General features: G+C 36.9%; 1 protein-coding gene and 1 long non-coding RNA gene across 4 annotated transcripts in view; both read left to right on the top strand.

Annotated features, from left to right (window-relative positions):
* Positions 1-12,512, top strand: part of LOC136839234 (uncharacterized) — a 141,076-nt gene extending 128,564 nt beyond the window's left edge. Inside the window, exons 7-10 of one of the 2 annotated variants that reach the window (XM_067104984.1) lie at positions 305-464; positions 1,162-1,491; positions 5,503-6,926; positions 7,892-12,512. In XM_067104984.1, coding sequence (XP_066961085.1) covers positions 305-464; positions 1,162-1,491; positions 5,503-6,926; positions 7,892-8,206 — 2,229 coding nt within the window. In that variant the 3' untranslated portion in view covers positions 8,207-12,512. The remainder of the gene's footprint in view (positions 1-304; positions 465-1,161; positions 1,492-5,502; positions 6,927-7,891) is intronic. The other variant, XM_067104985.1, reaches the window with a different exon arrangement.
* Positions 12,513-12,982: 470 nt separating this feature from the next.
* The window catches only part of LOC136839233 (uncharacterized), an 18,575-nt gene continuing 16,557 nt past the window's right edge, over positions 12,983-15,000 (top strand). Inside the window, exons 1-2 of one of the 2 annotated variants that reach the window (XR_010853263.1) lie at positions 12,987-13,096; positions 14,153-14,251. This is a non-coding gene — a long non-coding RNA (uncharacterized lncRNA). Of the gene's footprint in view, positions 13,097-14,152; positions 14,252-15,000 lie in introns of both variants that reach the window. The other variant, XR_010853261.1, reaches the window with a different exon arrangement.

Below are 15,000 nucleotides of genomic sequence, written 5' to 3'. Positions count from 1 at the left end.
ATTATAATCATACAAGGCCAGTTCTCACTTAATAGTAAGTGCACTTATAAATATGCAACACCAGTTCTGTGTAGAAGTGTTATATCTTCTTGAGTGAAGACGTTCAGTTTGCATAAAATCCATAATTATCTTTTGATAATAGTCATAATTATACAGAACGTTCTCACTTAGTAGTAACTGCATTTATAACTATGTAACATCAGTTCTCTGCAGAAGTCCAGTATTGTCTAACGGTAACCACATTTAAACAGAGCAAAAAGAGCATGCTGTATTCGACCACTGAACGAATCTATTTCCCCTTCAGGTGGTGAGATGGATCGTGCAGAGCGTCTTCTTGAGCTGGGGACTCGTTCTCTGCGTCACTTTCCTGTACGGAGGCGCCCACATCATAAAACTTCTGAGAACCATCCCCCAAAACGCCTTTCAAGAGGGAATGCAGAGTTGCTCCTCCGAGAATAACAAAGGTTCTAAGTCGTTCCTTTGCATGAGTTTGATTCTGAGTCAAATCTTCAGTTCCTGGAAGAGAGAGACAGAGAGTTACAGTTAAAATTATTAGTTGTTCAAATGTTCCCCCTTTGCTTAAAGTACGAGCAATTGGTTTTTTAAAAAGATAATCTAGAAACTTTAACTTTAACATGTTTACAACTGGACATCTTTTAAAAATAAACAAAAACATCCTTTGGGCAACCCAGTTTTTCTAACTAAAATGCATGGATACAATGTCCCCTCAAACTATTATCTGTATACAGAATTTGTCCCTCTGTTTTCTGTTACAGAAAAACTTTTCCCTTTTTCTGTTACAGAAAATTCCTCCCGTTTTCTGTTACAGAAAAACTTCTTCCGTTTTCGGTTACGGAAAAGTCCCCCGTTTTCTGTTATTGACAAATTGCCAGTAGTTCGAAGCTTTGTAGCTGGAAAATAAGTACAGAAACAAGTTCAGCTGACAAAAAAAAGCTGTTATCAATCCATAAAAAAGAAAACTGCATAAGAAACGAATAGGAAAGTCTGTCAATAACAGAAACCCCAATCGATGTTTAAAAAAAAAAAAAAAAAAAAAGTCACGAGAATGAATACAACGCGTGACCCACCCTCCATTCATTCCCCTTTTTGCTCCATTCCCGTATTGTGAGAGAGTTCTTCTTCTCCTTTTCGACTCGACAGGCATCCTACAGCTGGCCCTCTTGGCCCAGTGCAACAACATTGCCTCCTCTGTCCTCACAGCTGCTGCGGCCACGAGTCAATCTGCCACAGCAGCGACTTCCCCAGCTCACGCGACGACAGTTTCCTCCACACCTTCGCCACAGCCAATGACGCCAAAGATCCGAATCACCGACGAGTTTGACCAGACGTTCTCCTACGGCTCTGACATAGCCGCTGCAGGGTGTTCCTCTTCCTCCTCCCGCCCCTCCTCCTCTTCGAATTCCTCCTCCGCTGCTACTGCTGCTGCTCTCCTGCTGCAGTCCGCTGCTGCTGCTGCTGCTGCGGAATCAGGTGACTCTCTGACTTTCCTCGGGGTTTACATGACACGAAAGATTACAGCAAATATACATACATACTACATACATACATACATACATACATACATACATATATTTATAAATGAAGCCAGTGCCACGAAGGAAAATGAAATGGTGGAGTGGTGCTAGGCCTTTGGACTTACTGTCCTTTACTTAGCAGACTGATAGAAATATGAAAATAAGTTTACAAAGAAAGCTTGTATAAATGACAGATGGGGATTATGAAGGAAAAAAATATGTACCTGGAATCCATCGCAATTGAAGAATTAGTAGACCTACCAAAACAGGGGTAAATATTTAAGAGGTTTTACAAAATATTTGGCCCAACAGCTCAGAAGCAGGGTCAAGTCAGTTAAAAGATTATACAGGGAAAGATACTGATCATCAAAAAATGGCCGTGGAAAGAATAAGCTGGTTACAAATGTTATAAAAGTACAACTCAGTAATTCTCCTTCGTGGCATTGCCTTTATTTATATGTTCATCACATTCCATATTTTCGTGATTCAGTTATACATGCATATAGTTATATATATATATATATATATATATATATATATATATATATATATATATATATATATATATATACACGTATATATGCTTCAACAGGGCATATAGTTACAATCACAGGCAAAAACGAGAACACAGCATCTACAAGTAGAAACACTTTTCAAAAAAATCAATGAAATGGTCAACATGTATGAGAAGTCAATAGGGATGACGTCACGTCACCATTCAGGGTTGGAATGGAAGTGTGTTGTATTGTCTCTAATTTGCGTATTCCATATATGTGGCCCTGAGCTGAAATAAAGAATATTATCATTATTAAGATTAGGATAAGGAAATTGTAAAACTAAATAACTTTAAATTGTGATTACTTTTTGGCAAGAGGTTTAAAGCTTTGTTACCTTTCCCAGAGGCACTTATGCTAAGACCTCTTTAGGAACAAAGATCAGTAGAGTCTCTCATTTTCAGTAATAATATAAGAATAATCAGTTAGCACGTCTGCTTTTTAATACCAGTATTTAAAAATAATAACATTCATATCAATAACAATTATCATAATAATAACACCGATAACACTGACATTGAAAGCTCTTCAGGAACAAAGATCAGTAAGTTTCGTTTTCAGTAATATTTAATAACAATAATCAATTAGCAAGTCTCATTTGTAATAGAAATACTAACAAAAATAATAATAATAACCATAAGAGTAACAATTATCATAATAATAACAACGATAACACTGACAATGAAAGCATTAATAACACGATCTTACATCATATTCACCTTCCTTTCAAAAATAAGTTCCTACTAATAGCTGTTTAAAATAGCTGACACAACTTCTAAATAGCACGAGTCACAGCTATGGAGTAGCTAATCCCTAAATAATTAACCCCATTTGGTATCATGGTAACGGTTAGCAACTTTATATCAATCTATTCATGTCCTTCTAATTCCTTATGTTCCCCCCTTAATTGCCACCACTAGTATATATGCATTATTTCCCAAATACCATACTTCAATAAATAATGAAAACAATCCTTTAAACTCCTTTTTATGTCATTTTATTTTATAACAACAAACTGTTAATTCTCGTAAAAACAGTTCTTATGGAATCATCTGTCTTAAATTAAAATTAAAGTATTCACGTCGATGTTTGTTAACAGAACTCAGAGCAGGGAGTATTTAAATGATAAACTCAAAAACAGATAATCTTTGTATTGTATTTTTCAAATTTATCACGTAATAATGCTGCATGCGATATTAACTTTCTGTGTTCCAGTCACGTAATGTTCAGAAGTCGTTGTTTAAAAATATATCAGAGTTTTGAAAGGTAAGATTCGAAAGTGAATATCATTTGGTAGTTATCTGACTTCTGGCTAAAATTGAGAATCAGAACTTCCCTGATAAATTCTGTATCTACATCACTAGGTAGTTGTTTGATTTTTTAATAACTTTGAAAATGCAAAACTTCTCTGATAGCTCCTGTATCTACATCACTAGGTAGTTATTTGATTTCTGAGTAACTTTGAAAATGCAGAACTTCTCTGATAACTCCTCTATCTACATCACGAGATAGTTATTTGATTTCAGAATAACTTTGAAAATGCAGAATTTCTTTGATAACTCCTGTATCTACATCACTAAATAGTTACTGCATTTGATTTCTAAATAACATTGAAAATGCAGAATTTCTAAGTTAAATTCTGTATCTAGTAGCAGACAAATTTTCAGGCAATCTAATATGTTGACCAAAGACTCTCAGTTGTATTCCCTCTGTGAAAGTATACAACTATTATCGTTATATTTTAATGTGACTGAATATGTGTTGTAGTCAGAAATGAAAGGATGAGGAAAAAATGAAGCAAAATGATAGTCTAGCTGCTAAAGTTTTTATACTTTTATAGATTTTTCTTCAATTTGTAGATAAATGAAAACCTTGCTGTCTCATTAGTCATTTCTTTAATTTCTAAGGACAGTGAGTCAGTCTTGAGGGCTATTTACAATAGTGGGTATCAGCGGTCTTTATCCAAAGCATTTAAAACATAAGTTGCCTAAAAGAAGTTGAAAGTAGTTTACCATTCAAAATTGATCGTTTTCTATATATAAGTATATTTAAAGAAAATTTTAATTTCTCATGGTAAACTAAAATAAAATTTCGTTTTCCACGCAGTACCCGAAAACGTCACAAAGTAATACTCTTATTATCACAGCAGCTTTTGATTATTGACAGGTATTACGGGATGAGATAATTAAATATGATGATTGAGACATTAAGAATGTGAACGAAAGTATAAAGAAGTGTTGGCTTGCGTTTGTATTATAGTTATAGAAATAACTCGGGAAATGTTGTTTCGTACATTTTCTTACGTTCAGTGTAAGAAAGAAATCTTCATCCATTTAACTATAGGGAACTGTGCCTTTTGTCATATGAATAAACGTTTTAATGTGCAGAATCATAAAAATTAATTACATAACGCATAAGATATTATATTTAAATTTGGCGAGGCAAATTCAAAATGGCCTTAACCTGCTAAGACAACTTTCACAGACAAGAATACCCACATGTTAAAGGGAAAACATAATAATGGGTGGAGATATGTTGTAAAACAAATATGAATAAAAAATAAGAAGATAAATGTTACAAACAGCAGCTCAAAAGGTATCCAAGATAGATCAATTTCAAAATATATTAGTGCCACCTCTGGTGAAGTTGCTAGGGTCTTCATCATCATTTCACTAAAAGTGAGACTGTTGAACTGTTCCATAGTAGGGAAGATAGAGCCCTCAAGAATTAGGCAGTTACTTATTAATTATACGTAATTACTCGGAAGTAGATCCTTCTGTAATAAAAAACGAAACTAATGTTGACTTAGTTCAATTAAATTGTTCAACAATGGCTCCTTGTTATGCCTAAACTGGGATTTTAAGGACATTCAAAATGTTAACAAGTCTGAATATTTTTCACTGACAACGTCTTTGATTTAGGCTTTCGAGTTAATACCAGTGCTGAAAAATGATTTAATAAAAGGAATTGCGTCTTTAAGTCAGAAATGGAATAAAAAATAGCTTTAGGAAATAACAGTTTGAAACAGTTTGAAAGAAAGTTAAAAATAAAAGAAGCTTGATTATACAGCTCAGTGCCAACAAACTAGATGCTATTCCCACTGTAGACGAATTTGGTTGAGTCTGAGGTAAAATATAAATCAATCAGCCAAACATTAATGTAATTTGGAAGATAGAAATAAATGGCAGTATGGTGAAAGTACAATGTAATTTATTGTATATCCTCGACGTTCGTGAAAATCTTCGATAGTCTAATTATTCTACCAAATAATCTAAGTTTAGCACTATCATTTTCAAGTGGCAGCTTGATAAAAGCATATTGTCAATTATTGTACTTCTTCAGCCTTCATGAAAGTCTTCGATAGGCTAATTATTCTACCAAATAGTCTAAGTTTAGTATTGTTATTTTTTCAGGTGGGAGGACCTTTGACGTTTCCCCTGGAAACATCACCGAAGAAGAAGAAGAAGGAGATGCAGCCGTCGAATTGGGCAAAACCTCTGCAGGAGTCAAGTCCAAAGGCTCTAAAGCAGACCACTCTGGCAATAATCACAAACAGCACCAAAATGGTCACCACCACCACCACCACCACCAACACCACCACCACCACCACCACCACCAGCAACACCAGCCGTCGACGTCATCCTCGACCATTGTCTGGAAAAGTGAGACTAAGAAATCCACCTCTCCCATCGGTGAGGGGTCGAAAAACACTGAGGTGAAGGACCACAAATCCGCGCGAAAGGGCTCCCACTCGAATTTCCAGGTGAAGAAGTCAGAAGACACGAAGTTGGGTGACATTATCATAAAAGTCGAGGAAGTGGACAGTGGCGATAATGAACATTCGCACGATGAGGAGACCAAACTCATGATAGACGATGACGACGATGACGATCATAAAAACCACAGTAGTGCCGCAAAAGAAAGTGGTGAGATGAAAGCGACAGAACCTAAGCGAAAGGAACGAGTGAAAGAAATCAGTAAGTTCAAAAAGTACGACAGCCTTCGGGTAAAAAAGGGCATGTGTAACATTCAGGCGGTGAAATCGTTAGACTCTCTTCTCCTGGCTGACAACAGCGGAGGGAAATCGGGCTATGGCAACAGTGGTGACACTGTGAGGAGGGGCAGTTACACGGAGGGCGTGACCAACTGCACCAAAGCTCCAATAAACAAGCGAAAGGAGAGCCTGCCGAACGGCGACTTCGCCAAGACCCATCTCAAACCCGACGGGGAGGGAAAGGTCGTCCCGAAGCGAAAGAAAAGTTTGACCTGGTCGGAGGACACGCAGACGATAGAGTGCCCTCCCAAGGAAGCGAAGACTCCCTCTCGGAAAAACAGCACTCACGAGGACTGTGATAAAATCCTGAGAGACAATCACAGAAAGTCTAGTGTCTCGTCTAGACGGAACAGCCGCACCTATGGTAGCGAAAAGTGTAGAGTTAGGAACAATCGAGCTAACGAGTTCAGTGATTTAATAGTCATGGGAGGAGGAGTAGGAGGGCCTGGAGGGAGGAGGCGGAGCAGTACCGTCTCCTCCTGCTCCATGAGAAAGGGAAGTGAGCAGTGGCAGACGACCCTGGCTTTCCCTCACCACCAGAAGGAGCACCGGAGTCTGAGTGTCTCCTCCGCCGTTGGTCCTGGGGCCAGTAGCTCCCGTCGGAGTAGCAGAAAGAGCCTCAGGGATGACGCTGAGGTGGAAGCTCTCCTAGACCGATCTCCCGGAGGGCAGGATTTAACGTTAGCGTCGATTTTAAATCACATTGCATACGTCAATCAGGCTGCATCAGCTTCCAAACTGCCAAGACCTATCAAGGATTCCAGAAAGGCACAGGTTCAACAGGTGAGTTAATTGGTTCTTTAAAGGTGACTTACCTTTCTGAAGAATCTTTCCAAAGAAACATTTATATTTCATTTCATTTAGAGTATAAAGAACTGTAAGATAAAATAACTCCTATCTGATGTAAACTTTATCAAATAAGTCAGTTTCTAATATATCTTGCAGTTTTATCTTGCATGGAAGTATTGTTGCTTTGTGACACTTCAGAAATAGTGAAAAGTACTCCTTACATAATCTGTACAGCCAGATATTACCAGCATTTAATTTCCTTAATTGCATATTGAAATTTTATTGGAACTTACTTAGCTAACGTTATATCTACAATAGAAAACAGAGTTCATATTCAACAGATTAATTTCAAGTTCATTCTGTGCTTATCTAAGATTTGTCATTTTTTTCAATTTTAATGGTCCCTTTCTACCCTTTATATAATCAGGAGAGGCCTCTTTGTTCCTAGTATTCCATTATTATTATTATTATTATTATTATTATTATTATTATTATTATTATTATTATTATTATTATTATTATTATTATTATTATTCAGAAAATGAGGCCTATCCATATGGAACAAGCCCACCACAGGACCCACCGACTTGTTCAATACAAGCTTCCAAAGAATATGCTCATTTGAAAGAAGTTACGAAAGATAATAGGAAATACATAGAGAAGAGGTCAGATATTAGAAAACCAAGATAAATTAACAAATTAATAAATAAATAAATAGATTGATAAAAATGTTAGTAAATTATTAAAACTGCAATGAGGATTGCTTTAGGGTAGTAATGCACTGCATCTTTGCATGAACTTCTGAGGTTCTGTTTACACGAGTCACTTTTTATTTTGTCATGTGAAACCAAACAGTAATTCAGATTCTAACTATATTTTTCTTGCTGTTATGATTCTGTAAAACAACCACAAAACCTGCATCTGCAACAACAACACCTACTACAACTACAACCAAACAGGTGTTGATCGTGACTTACGTGACAGCTGTCCTGGGAACCGTTCTGTCCTTGGCTCTCGTCTACAGAGTCTACGGCTACTTCAGCTCCGGCGTCGGATCAGCCACGGCAGCGGCTGCTGCAGCTGCGGTGTTGCCAAATCCCCCTTGGCTTTGGTTCACCTACGAGTCTGGCTGTCGGTTCCTAGAGTTCTTGATGGGGTGCGCCATGGCCAACATCACCAGACAGCCCCTCAACAGCACCGTCACCAGGAGACATTCGCAATATCACCCCAATTCGCTTCGACTCAAGCAGAGGAGTTCTCTCTACAACATCTGAAAGGGCTTCGGGCGTCCCACAGGGCGGCAGCTTATGGTTTCTGGTCTTTATTTTAGAAATAAAAATGGCAGTTTGTATTATCAATTTAATCTGAAAATTTTTTTCTCAATTTTGCGGTGAAAGTTGGGTATTGGTAAGCGCCCCACTGTCAGTATTCATATGAAATGTTACTGTATAGTACTATGGTCATTTATAGTACTTTGGTCAGTCTCTGACTATTAATGATAGATAATGCGTACATTGAATGGTATTTTTATTATTTTTCTTATTCCAAAGCCTTTTGGTTTCCTGATAGATCAGTAACAGCACCAACAGGCCAGTCAGTACCTCTGTCAGCAGCAGTTTAGCAGCTGGTAAGTGGCATCTTTCACAGTTGCCTACGGGGGCCCTATCTCACATCCCAAAATGAACACACAAGTACTCCTGTGAACTGTAAGGTGATCCACGAGTCAGTGAAGCCAAAATTTCCCACATGTAAGGTCAAATGAGTGTCATTATTAATGAAATTTATGAGGGCCCAGTTCCGTCTACGAGAACATTGATGTTTGTTTTCAAACGAAATTGGTTTTGATTCTCAATATGAGTTTTAAAATAGAAGCAAAGGCGTCTTGTTGGTATGCATGTCTGTGTGAACCAGTTGTCTTTAGTCTTACTATAAATTTCTATACAAAAAAATGAGGAAAATAGCAAAATTTTTTTCATCAAGATTTCAATCTTGTTTAATTATGTTTGTAATATTGTAATTTATCCTTTTTATGTTTTGCAAAATTACTTTTAATCGTCACTGGGCAACATCTGGGGTGTGGTGTAGAATATTAGCAATTAGGACAAGAGATTTAAGAAACATATCATTATCACTGGATACAATTTTTTGCTGTTAGTTTTAAAAGATCTTTATTGTCTGTATTACCTCAAAAGGAAAAGTTTTGGTATATTACATTAACCATACAATTGTAATGAACTAATCTGAAATACTTCCTTCTTCAGATTCAAAGAAATGAATCAGTTTCTGGAGAAGTGTGGAAATTGGTAAACTAGTAAAAAATCAGTAAAACTAAGTCTAAAAATAAATATATCAAGAGAAAATTGGACAGTAATGCTTATATGTGATATTCCAGTTAGTGAAAAGTGTCTTGGATAGTAAACCACAATTTAAAAGTGGTTCATGGTAAGTCTTTCTTATTGGAAACAAAAGCAACATGACTATATGTAAGATGAATCAAGGTAAAAAATTCACAGGTAAAAAAAGTCACAGGAAAAAGTCACATTAATTTCTCCTAGATAGTGAGCCCCCAGGGTTTTAACCCGGTATGTATCCACCTTTGCGGCGTGTTTAGTACAAGCCCGTTGGGATGACCGTAAAAGCATAAACAAAAGACTGTAAATTAATGTGACTTTTTTTTCCTGTGACTTTTTTTCCTAGCCACAATTGTGACTTTTTTCCCAGCCAAAATTGTGACTTGTTTCCTGTGACTTTGTTACCGGCCACCATGTAAGATCTGGTCTTGGCCTCTCCTGATAAGAAATTCTGAAAGTAAAGCAAAAAGTACGCCCTATATGTTTTAGTATTCTGAGTAAACAAACACACACGCACTTACAAATTATTGTTCTAACTGTTTAGTCTATACATGAAATGCAACCTGTTATGGCAATTTTTAATTTATCATGTATCAGTAAAAAACGTCCTGTCAGTGGAATTTAATATATGTGGAACCATTCATGTTCGGAACAGTAAGTTGTCGAGAACGTAGTCTGTTGTTTAGTAACTAAAACTACTAATATTCTTTGTCATTACATTTTACCGGAACAGGATATTTGGAAAATGTTTGTTTTATATAAATTTCTGAAATTTACGACTCTGTTGATGATAATGGGCGCTCAGAGTTACATTCATGTCAATATTCCTTTTTTTGTTTTATTGTAAATTTCATTCAGTTCCGTTCCTTCCTTCTTGATGCTCATTTGTTTCATGGTCGCCCCACGAAACGGAGACTTCGAGTCGCCGAGACGGGGGATTTTTGGCATACTGAGTCGGTCTCCACGCCACGGGGGAAACATTTAGACCTAGGTGAACAGACTGAAGACGTTATTCAGGGCAAATGTGTGCCGTAAATCTTAAAACAATGACTTAGGATTTATGCTAGGAATCCTTTTTCTAAGGATACCAAGCGCTCTGAACTTAAACTAATATTTTTTTATGACTTAGATGATGAAATTTCAGTTTGTAGGTCTAGAGGACGTGTTTTATTCCCACATTTTTGTCTTTTTCTTTCATTTATTATCGTTGTGCTCTGTTTTTATTTGTAACGACGACCCATCATTCATTTAATATGCATTATTTTGCTGATAATCGGCCTGTATTGGTCTATTTTCTTTGTGTTTTGTTTTGTTTTATTATTGGCCTAGGTCTGTTGCTTTGTTGAAACAATTGCAAGACGATGTCATATAGTGTCCAAACAAGATTACACTGGTTTATCTGGCTATTACGGTCTGCCCAAGAGCAAGAGCCAGTGCTGGCATAAGGCTAGCTTAAACTAGAATAAGAACAACAATATTTGGGCTTAGCTCAAGTATATGTGTCGTAAGCGTACAAGGTGTCAACCGAAGTTCCCCCGGGGATACAGAAGACTACGTAAAAGAGTCTCTTGTCATTGTTTTGTCTTTACGACGCAATTTTGTCTCGGAATTTCACCTGGGAAAATTGTTCATCTGTCGCTAAATGTTTTTTCCAAAGAGGCTGACTGACAACCCTTGTGCCAAAAATGGTGTTACTTAAATCATAGCGTCTAGATTTCACGGAATAAAAAAAATAACTACGCACAAAGAATGAATGTGATGGTAATTTAATAATCTTCTCCTCTTTCTTCTGTTTTCTTCTTCTTCTTCTTCTTCTTCTTTCTTCTTCTTCTTCTGCAATCCCCTTTGCCGTCAGGGCAAATCTGGGGTTCACTATTTTCGAAACCTGTGGCTTGTCATGGTCACTTATACAAACACACAAAGCTGTATACACCATCTCTGCTATGAAGAACTCAACAGAGAGCAGCATCATTATCATCATCATCATCATCATTATCATCACCATTCACCACCAGTCTCTTGGTAAAAGAACCTACAATCCCTTGTAGTAGAGTTGTAGTTTTCTGTAGTCGAAGCTGTCAATACATTTTAGGCCAGCCCTCCCCCCCATCGCCGGGATTGTTGTAACACTAGTTTTAGCTCCTCGGAAAAAAATTCTATTTTATTGTATGTATTTTTTTTTTTTTTTGTAAACCTGTTGCATCTACGTCGGTCCATCGGTAAGGAGGATATGTTTTTTTGGTTGTGGAGAAAGTTGTTGGTTGTAATTGACCGAGTTGAAAGTTTAGTGAAAGTAAAATGTTGTTTTTTCTTGAATATTGACTCTCTGGCTGAATCTTCTGTGTAACAAGTCATTTTTTCACAAGTGGCCCATTTCTTAGACATATCATTAAACCTTCTATATATGTATTTTTTTTCAGTTTGGTCACCGTACCTTATCTAATTGTGTAAGTTTTTTCAGTCTGATCGCTAAAATTTCAATCCAAATGTGGAGTTTTATTTTTAGTTTGATGAACAAGAGTGATACTGTATTCAGTATGGAAATTCTTAGGTATGTCTAAAACCTCAGTCCAAATGCGTAGCTTTTTTTTTCAGATTAATCTCTAAAACTCAGTGCAATTATGTATTCTTTTCAGTTTCATAAACAGAAAATTATCCTGTATTTAGTATGAAAGGATTCTTAGTTTATTCTTAGTTTTTGTTCAGCTTTTAAAGGATACACAAAGATATATTATTTCAGTCTCTAAATAACTTAGCATTATTCTTGAAATAATTATAAACCGTTTACATATATCTGCTGACCCGTTTTCTGTCATTGATAATAGACAAATTTATTCATTGCTAATATTTTTCGTTGAAAGCTCCATTATATAGCCCAATAAATCCTCTCTTTATCTTCAAGATTCCAGCCAGTTTTAAGTTTTCCATGTGCCTGCGAGAGAAGAGGCCAGTGGACCGCGATTGTTGGAAATAAAAACAAAAAAAAAAAATCTCGATGTCATGATTCATTAGTTTTACCAAACTCTGTGAATTTGTGAACTTCTTATTTTAAGGATCTTGTGTACCCGACATGTAACATTTTAGATCACCCCCATGTGTTCTAGGGAAGGAGATAAATAAGATAAAATGTTGGAACAGGAGTTTAAAAAAAAATGACGTTCCACTCCAGCGTGAAGGTAAAAGTTGTATACATATGTTGGCTCACAATAAAGGTTTTTGTCACCTTGTAGTCTGTGTTGTCCATTTCCTAATAGGGGACTCTTTGAACTATATGTAATGTATATATATATATATATATATATATATATATATATATATATATATATATATATATATATATATATATATATACACACACACACATAAACACACACTTTCATCACAGACTGCCTAGCTGACACACACACAAACACACACTTTCATCACAGACTGCCTAGCTGCCTGCAAATTTCATACATTTTTCTAACACCTGGGAAAATTATCGCCTTCCATCAATGTACGGTACTTAGACACCTATTCGTACAAATTTCAAATCTATTGCTTATGATTCATACATTTTCCATGCAAAAAAGCTGGAAGCAGGAAGCAAAAGAGCAGTGCTTGCCAAAACAACTGAAGCAGTAGTTGGGCGATTGGTGAATCTTCCTTCACCGAATCACCAGGGAAGCCGGTAACTTCGGGTCCCGGGAAGGTGTCGTCAGTTCCTGTTTGGTATAGAGTGAGGAGGGTCGGTGTGTTTCGAGCTCTTCGACTCGTTTTTAGTTTTCGTCAATTTTACCGTCATTCTTCAGCGGGATTATGGGTATTTATCATGTGAGTGAGTGTTTATTTTATTACCAGGGTTGTGAAAATGAGGTTTTAGTGTTTTTTAATGTTTTAGTTGATGGTGAATATTTTAAATTATGACGGTCGGATCGTTGAGTTGTTATCGCCTGACGCAATTGCATTCTGTGAACTCATATATAATTGGTTTGCTTGTTATGTTATGATGATGATAGGTTAATTAATTGATCATTGGATTTTCAGCCAAAAACTGGGTCACCGGCTCTTGCGCCAGACTGCAGTAAAGAGAAACCCCTTCTAATTAAGGACAGAAATTGGTAGAACAGCAGTGACTGTACATAACCCCAACGAACACATGTACCATAGGTGTTACTGACAGATGCTTTCGATGCAAACTACTACTATATCTAGTAATCTAGGCGTGAAGTGGGGTGGGAGTTACTTTGGGAAACTTACTGTAGTTTTAGTTTCGGGGGCAGAGGGCGGGGTGGGGCAAGCAATTAAAATAGAATGATACAATTCAAAGCAGTGATTTAATGTGCTCAAGAGAAGCAGCTGGCCTTACTGGCCAACACCAGGCGAAAGGAATGAAATTGTGGCAGTGATAATTACCGCATCTTACCTGCCAAGGGGGGCCTTTCTTCCCCCACCCCCTTTAACTGTCAACTGTGCTTAGGAATTACATGAAGCCAGTAGTACTTAGCAGGAATACCGCCGAACCTAGGCGGTGGATCTTAACCCTAAATGGAGGCTTTTGTACATAGTGGTCGAACTACTGTTTTTTCATTTTTAATATTTATATGGAGTACTGGGCACAAGTAAAGTATTTCCACTCCAGTAAAATCAAATGGATCATTCCCCTCCCGTAGCTTAAATTTAGATGGAGTTTTGACATAAAATATTTCGCTTTTGTTGGATTTTAAATTGCAAAGCAAGTGGGATTGAGTGTTTCAGGATTGCACAGTTGAGCACACTGGTCCTTTCAAAACGAGATATGTCCCGAGATTTAATTGCATCAACTTTCACCTGAATGATTTTGCATACTCGAAAATAATTTTCAGTTCCTCTCCACTGTTGCAATTGCAGATCATTGGTTTAGGTTTTCTCTGGTTGGGCGTAAGGTCGCTTTGGGTAGTTTGCAGTTTACGTTGACGCCACGTAACGCCGTTTGTCCCGTCCGCCAAGGTAAGTAGTTCCACACGAAACGCCATGTTCTATCTTTCTGGGGGTCCAGGGGCGAAAGGGGTTAAGTAAGGGCACACCGCACTGACTCAGTTTTTTTTTTACCGAGGCGCATGTGCACCGACTCGCAGGGGTGCCCTTTTAGCTCGAAAAAGTTTCCTGCTAGCTGATTGGTTGCAAGTATTTTGTCCGAATTGCATCATTTTCAAATAATTACCAAGAAATGTGAATCGAAACTTATTTACTAACCTAAATTTCTCCCTCAGATATATGTTTTGTCAATACATAATGTTGACGAATAAAGAGATTATAAAGTACTGTGATGGTAAGTTTAAATTTAATACCAACACCCGCCGAAGTCAACGACAGGAGCTTGTTTTCGGATGCACGCTGCATAATTTTTTTCACTTTAAACATATTTTAATTTTTTTTACTTTAAACATATTTTAACACCAATTGGGATAAATTACACTAAGCATAAGAAAAACATGTTATTATAAACTTTGAATACCAGAATCTATTGAAAACATGGAATTAATAAAACTCGCTATTGGTGAAAACTTTCTGGGAGGTAAAAGGAATAGCCTGTGGCATTAGATAAAATTTAGATAAATTACCTAGATAGGTAGGCCTAGTTATTCATATGGTATCCACATGCCAGCAAATATTGATGGGCAAGAAAACTTTTTAGATACATATCTTTTATAGGCTTTTGTGCTGAAGCCTTTTCTTATATCATTATGATAAATGAT

This window comes from Macrobrachium rosenbergii, chromosome 6 (assembly GCF_040412425.1).
Source record: "Macrobrachium rosenbergii isolate ZJJX-2024 chromosome 6, ASM4041242v1, whole genome shotgun sequence".
In the NCBI taxonomy this organism is placed as follows: Eukaryota; Metazoa; Arthropoda; class Malacostraca; order Decapoda; family Palaemonidae; genus Macrobrachium; species Macrobrachium rosenbergii.
This window is presented reverse-complemented; position numbering and strand designations above follow the sequence as displayed.